Source organism: Saccostrea echinata, unplaced genomic scaffold (genome assembly GCF_033153115.1).
Source record: "Saccostrea echinata isolate AGI-Se365-2 ecotype Australia unplaced genomic scaffold, CSIRO_AGI_Sech_v1 ptg000014l, whole genome shotgun sequence".
NCBI lineage: Eukaryota > Metazoa > Mollusca > Bivalvia > Ostreida > Ostreidae > Saccostrea > Saccostrea echinata.
This window is the reverse complement of record NW_026889763.1, coordinates 5850599-5857538: the sequence shown is the minus strand read 5'-3', so window position 1 is coordinate 5857538 and position 6940 is coordinate 5850599. Positions and strand designations below refer to the sequence as shown.

Genomic DNA, 6940 nt, shown 5'->3' with positions numbered 1-6940 from the left:
CAACTTTGTTGAGGTGAGCTAAAAATCAATATACATGTAGTTAATTGATAAAACGTTGTCGATATATATATCTAAATGTCGAATTGAAGACCACAGCATGGAGAAATTTTTGAATAAAGCCCGATTCATAAAAATACAAAACCAGCAATGCTTATAACGGGACAAATTAGTACCCATAAAATTTCCAACAGATTGTCAGAAATCATCATTTCACATAATTATTGTAAATACATTTATGTAAAATGTTTAAACATTCATTTCTCTGAAAACTTATAGGTCATTATGACAAGCAAAACGATGAAAATCAAAATATGACACTATGCTTACTGCAAATAATGCTCTGAGCATAATGTATAAATGAAACAATAAAAAATCCGATAACAAACGAACAACCCCCCAAAAAAAAATTTGGAAAAATAGTTAGGCAAGACAAAGTGATGAGTGATTGATTGCTAAAGGTTGACACACTTAGGATTTGACAACTAATAAATGGTCAATCTTTAACATCACAGGACTAATATCTCATACAAATATATTTTCATTTTCCTTCCAATTATCCCAAGCATTTCTACACGAATATAGACAAGTAATATAAATCATATACGGTACCAATTTTTATGCACCAGATGCGTATTTCGACAAATTATGTCTCTTCAGTGATGCTCAAGCCGAAACGTCGGAAATCCAAAATATTTAAATAAAAAAGACTTGGAAGAGCTGAAAAAAGGTGCCAAAGACTGGAGCTAAATACGTCGAAGGATCAGAGCTATGCATGAGGGAGATAATCCTTAATTTTGAAATAATTTTCTAAATTTTACCACAGCAATTAAATATATATCCCGTATTTTCAAGCTAGTATCGAGTACCAGGTAACTCTCGAGGACGAACAGTCCACCAGCAGAGGCCTCGACCCAGGGGTCACTGACATTTTTCAAACTTTTATTCCACCTACTGTAATAGTATTCAAAATATTTCTCCCAGAGTTTTAATTGTAGACACATTAAACAATGCATTATGGTATACAACAATGATATATTTTAATACTGAATCATTTCTACATAATCAATCAACATAGCCACGTCGTCTCCGTGCCATGTGGGTAACCAGTCTCCCCTTTTTTCCCAGAAGTCCTTCTTGGGATGTGGCGAGCTTCTGTGCCAGGGTTTGGGTGTGTTATAATGGGCACTATCACTGAAGAATCCTCCGCCAACAGCAACATTTAAAATAAGATGGAACTAAAAAAAAAAGAAAAAAAATATAGAGAGAAAAAGATTATATATATATATATATATACACTGCTTTCTTAATCGTATAGGTCATTTACATGTAAATCAAGGGTAGTTCACCTGACTGTCAAATACATTGAAATTTCCTATACCGTCCTTTCCCAGAACATTTCTTGTTTCAATTGCAAAACTATTTTAAATCAGTTGGTGTTTTCTAGCAGGTATAGTATGGGCTATTTTGACATTTTGCTGAACAGAGTTAATTGATATGTACAAATGTTGCTATAAAAACGCATTGTATAACTCTTTTCCTCCCTTATGCAAATAATTCACATAAATTCGTGAACAACAGTTCTCCGACAAAGCATCTCAGCATAGTATTCTATCCTATGATTGTGTTAAAAGGAAATGTTATATAAATTTTACATACAGAATGATCAAACGGGGCATTATGATGACTACCCCAGATGTTATTGCCATGGAAATGTGCCCAATTCCAGAAACCTTGGCTAGGAGTGGTAATATGCATGATTTCCTGATTATCAACATATGTTCTACAAAGAAAAAAAAATGCATCTGTATTTCATAGTTTACGAAAATTTAACAAAAAGATTAATAAATTTTCTGTGTGCATGTATGTACTACTTTTTAAATGATGTACTCACATAATATGGTGGTCTGTCCATTCCAGTGAGTAGGTATGCCATCCGTGCCAATCTCCACTAGGAGCATGTCTGAAAAATATTAATAAATTTAATCAGCAGTTTTAATCTTACGTGTTTGATTAATGAAAAAAATAATCAAAACGCCTGCATATGTAAAATTGGATGTATAAAACATTACGCCTTACTTTCCTTTATGGGTTAGGTAATAAGCATTATGTGCTGCATCAGGGCCCCAGTGCAGAGTGGATGCTACATAACTAACACCATGGTTAGAGCCATGTTCCTCTGCTCTTAGGTTTCCTATTAAAAATATATCATGAAACAATATGAGAAAGGTCGATCTTTAATTTTGAAAAAAAAAATGTCAGTTACAGATAAAATCTACATGTATACCCCTTGATTCCATGATGTCAATTTCACCAGATCTTGGCCAACTTCCATAATGCTTATGACAGGACAGTAACCAAATTGCTAAATACGATAATAATGATATTAAATAAAGATATCAAAAATTAAATTCCTCACAAGAAATAAAAAAAATATAAAATAAGTAATTCAACATTAATGCTCACTTAATTTAAATATGAAAAACAAAGAAGAACAAGTGAATTAATAAACCTGTTAAAAATGTTTGCTCTTGTTACCTGGCCAAAGCCAATCTCCTTTTGGAATACGAGCACGTACATTGACACGCCCATATGTAAGGCAAGCATGAGAGGTAATTTTGCCTGACATTACAGGAGGGAGAATCTCGTGTCCATAAGCTGACTTAGAACAGCCGGAATTTGCTCCATTAGTACAGGTATGATACATGCCTGAATAGACAGTAAACTGACTTCTAGAAGGTGTTCAATGGAAATAACATATTGATTTTTTTTTTGGGGGGGGGGATTTATTACTTAAAGACTTCCCATTAACAATCCACAAGTTACGAAATTTTCAATTTCTCAAAATCTTGATTCTGTATACTAGTATTTTCTTTATAATGTTGAACTTAAGACGTTGAAACCTCTAAATACTATATGAGATCTATGAGTTTTGAAAATGGCGATAGCAATTTTAGTTTTCAATTAGCATACAAAGAAAACATACTATTTAGGTCCATACGGCCATTGTAGAGTTTACCGTTATCAAAAGAAGGATGGTCTACTGTAAGTGTCTATTAAAGGAAAATGTTTTTATTTGTTAGTTAATACTTATTTTCTTACTTTTTCAGTTTGATTCTAAAAAAAATATTGATGTTGAAATGAATTAAGAGAAAGTCAATACTGGTTTCATGTATAAATATCCATTTGAAGCGTATAAGTTATTGTGTTCTGGTGTATAAACTTGGAACTCTCCATTCTGAAAAAGAAAAATAACCCCATCATTTCATTTCAAAAAACTGTAAATATTGTCGAATACAGTGTGTATCTTTAATAAATCTTTTTCACAGTTAATATCGATACTTCGTTTTCATTATTAATTTTCAAATGATCAGTAAACTCTAGTTCTGAGAGATAGTATATAAAAAGTAACAACAACTTACACCCCCTCCCCACGCAGTGACATCAATAGTGTAATGACTTTTATCAAAAGAGTTGAAATCGTCCCTGAACACTGTGTATGATCTTCTTCCTTTTCGGGGTACCATAAGTCCCCGTGGTACCAGAGAAACTGGAAAACAAATAACAAATAATAAACAAGCTAATTCATAGAATTTGTGTACCCCGGTTGAGGAAAATAAAGAAGGTGTAACTCGAAAAAATATGTAAATAGAGAAAGAAAAAGGTCAACTTTGAAATTTCAGCTTTTTTGCCTTAAAGTTAATATGAGTCTTTTTAAAATTAAAGGAATTCAAAACATAAAGTTTCATTGCAAAATCTTACAGAAAAACTAAAACTTTCATCTTACAACTATGTATGCAATATATATTTCTGACATAGATCTTTGACCTTTTGTCCTTAAAATGAGATCACATGAATGTCAAAGGGAATTGTGATATAAAAATTCATTGCAAAAGCCTAAAGGCTTTATAAAAGATATTTTCTGGAAGTGAAAGTCTTACACACGAACAGAAGAACGTATGTAATTCTGACCTTGACCTTTTGAACTCATAATCAATAGAGATCTTTTTAGGGCCATACGGAATTGTGATATAAAAATTTCCGTTGACCTCAAAATCAATATGAGTCTTCTATAGACCATAGGGAATTGTGGTATAAAATTGCATTGCAAAAACTCAAAGGCTTATGATTAAAAGGTTATACACAGACAGAATCACAGACGGAGAGCTAGACAGACGGCCGGGCGGACGGACAGACCCAAATTAAATTCCCCACTTTCAGTGAAAAAATCACATATTAACTTTAAGTCAGCTTATTTTCTAAATATTTATTGCTTTATTGGTTTGATGGTTCGTTCATACATTTGCCTGAAAAAATCATGAATCGCAAAAAAAAAAAAAAAAAAAAAAAAAAAAAAAAAATTGGTCAACATTTTTAATTTAGAGCCTCGATCTATCTAAAATCCCTTCAATATAAAACCTTGTTCAAGAAAAAGATTTTCTTCTTCTAATCCATATATTGTTAAGAGAACATAAAATTTTAAAGTGTTATTTTATAAGTTAACATTGCTGGTATGCTGAGATCCTGCACATACCTTTGGTCCACTCTGAGTCAATCCATTCGCTGTTGTAGAGAACCGAAGTCTTGTATTCTACTAGGTCACCTGTTTGGGCATCAGCGTCAATGTCTACGTACTCCCATATATCGTCATCTAAAATAAAATATAATATTTCTGTATTTCCAAAAAAAATGTTAAATGCATGCTTACAATACAAAATGTACAAAATCTTTTAAAAAAAGTTCTGTTGAATCTTAAATTTAAAAAAAAAATAAATAAAGTTTTCCTGTTGAAAGTGAGCAATTTTACGAAGAATATATAATGTGTCTATATTTTATTAACTGTAAGGAAAATAAATTGATGGAATACTTAGGGGCACTATATCGTTATTCCTACCGTTTTTGGCCTCAACGACGTACTTTCTCTCTCCATTCCTTGAGCGGACTGTGTAGATAACATGCTTTATACCATCCTCATCTTAAAAGTAAAAGTTTGATAAATCTTTTAAAATATGGTTATCTTTTCATTCCTTTATCATTATAATATTTGCTCTTTTGTGTATTATGATTTTTCTCATAAAGAAAATTATGATTCAAACTTCTGGAAAAAACGTACATTATTTTCTGTTCATGAGAAATCTCGTAATCTTATACTGAAATGAGCTTACTCAAAATTATTCTCAATAGTTCTTTTATATAGATGTAATTATAACACGTATGAAATGTATCAAGAGTCTAATCTGTTTTCAAAATATATATGAAAGACTTACTAAACCTTAAGATGTCTTAAATTAACACTTTCATGATTGTGAAGTTCATTCTCACTACTTAATTCTTGAAATTTGTATATTTGTATACGGTATTTTGAATTGTTAATCACAATAAAGATAAGGAAATAAATGTAAGATATAATCGTCAGTAGTAAATAAGATTATAGTAATTTTTAAATTATTTATAGTATCAAACAGTGATTTATTTTGTAATTCTCTTCTTTCGACTACGACTGCTTTCTTGTGCAATTGTGCAAAAGAAAAAAATATTGAATTTTGAGAAATAGCAAAATGGTAATTTCTTAAATTACGGTTTGCTTTTGAAGATTACCATCAAAGTGTCCGAAATCTGAATTTTATGCTCTGAAATATCCAACTAAATATTGTACTATATGTGACTTATTTTGATACACATATTGCCTTAACACAATACTCTTGCCTCCAACAAAGTCTGTGTGTTTCTACGTTCTACTTCTATGTAAAACGATCAAATGACCCATGGCCGATGTCTTAATCATATCTTGGAGTATAATTATTTTTTTTTAAGAAAAAAAAATATATATAAGAAAATGAACTTATTGAAGTTGTTCACTTGGAGATCAGCGATTTTTTTTTATTCTTTGTGCCAACATAGTTCAGTCCATCAGACTGGAACTAAGGAGCCTTGAAAGCAAAGGAGACATGGTTTTCCTGATGCTGTTGCAAGCAATAATTGCAAAATTTTGTAAATTCATAAAAAATATATAATTGTCCGTTTTGCTCTACTTACCAACGAGTCCTAATCTTAACCCAGACTCCCCTGTTATGGTGACTTCTGGGTAGAAAGATTTAGAGGTCACAACAACAGAAACTAGAAACAACAGGCAAACCGCACACCGCATGTTTGATTTCTACGGTCTCCTTTAGACGAACGTGTTCATTTATATAGACAGAAAGAAGCGACCTTATCTGACCTTATTTGTCTATCTTTTCATATAAATACGTTATTTAACAAGAATGTGTCAAGTTCGATATTATAATGAATACCTTTTCTCTGTATTTAATGAAATGAACTAGATATGCAGAAGTCGGGCAATGAAGGTATCCATCGATAAATGATAATACAATACCGGACAGCAAATTTGCCATTTTACAGATATAGACGTATAAAAACATATCATTGGCTAACAAGAACACAGCACCTCATGAACCAAACGTCATCTTCAGTACATTCAAAATGAGAAATGTGAAGATGGTACATGTGTTCAAAATTGGTATCTTTATTTTAAATTCAAAATATGTGGGGTTTTGGATAGGACCTAAAATATATTTAAGACATACTCTAAATGGCTCTGGAAAAAATCTTTATTTTCCTATTTTTTGTAAAATATAAAGTTTCGAATGGAATAATGTATGGCCCAGAAGATACTTTGTGCATAACGTTATCAGATTCTTGCTTTGTAGAGCACCATCAGTCTCAAACAATGAAATTAGAGACTAGTCTGAAAACGATATGAAAGGATCTGAAACAGAGGTAGGTTAATTCCAATGGAAAGTCTATATATTTTCAAACGTGGTTCATCGAAACTGTCATATGCTTATTTTAAGCTGGGGCATTTTTTTAAAAAAAATGTTCATCTAAACAACTTTATATGTTTATTAACTTGTATGCTTAAATTTGTCCATAATACATTAAT

General features: G+C 31.4%; 1 protein-coding gene across 1 annotated transcript; it reads right to left on the bottom strand.

The window, feature by feature from the left end:
* Positions 1 to 1033: 1033 nt before the first annotated feature.
* LOC133186669 (beta-1,3-glucan-binding protein-like) lies at positions 1034 to 6167 on the bottom strand. The gene is made up of 11 exons (XM_061321914.1): positions 6034 to 6167; positions 4532 to 4648; positions 3420 to 3547; positions 3161 to 3235; positions 2984 to 3050; positions 2536 to 2706; positions 2285 to 2362; positions 2077 to 2191; positions 1892 to 1960; positions 1657 to 1780; positions 1034 to 1235 (listed from the first exon to the last, which is right to left on the bottom strand). Exons 1-11 carry the CDS (start codon positions 6143 to 6145, stop codon positions 1038 to 1040), a joined length of 1254 nt encoding a protein of 417 aa, XP_061177898.1. The 5' UTR covers positions 6146 to 6167; the 3' UTR covers positions 1034 to 1037.
* Between the last annotated feature and the right edge of the window lie 773 nt (positions 6168 to 6940).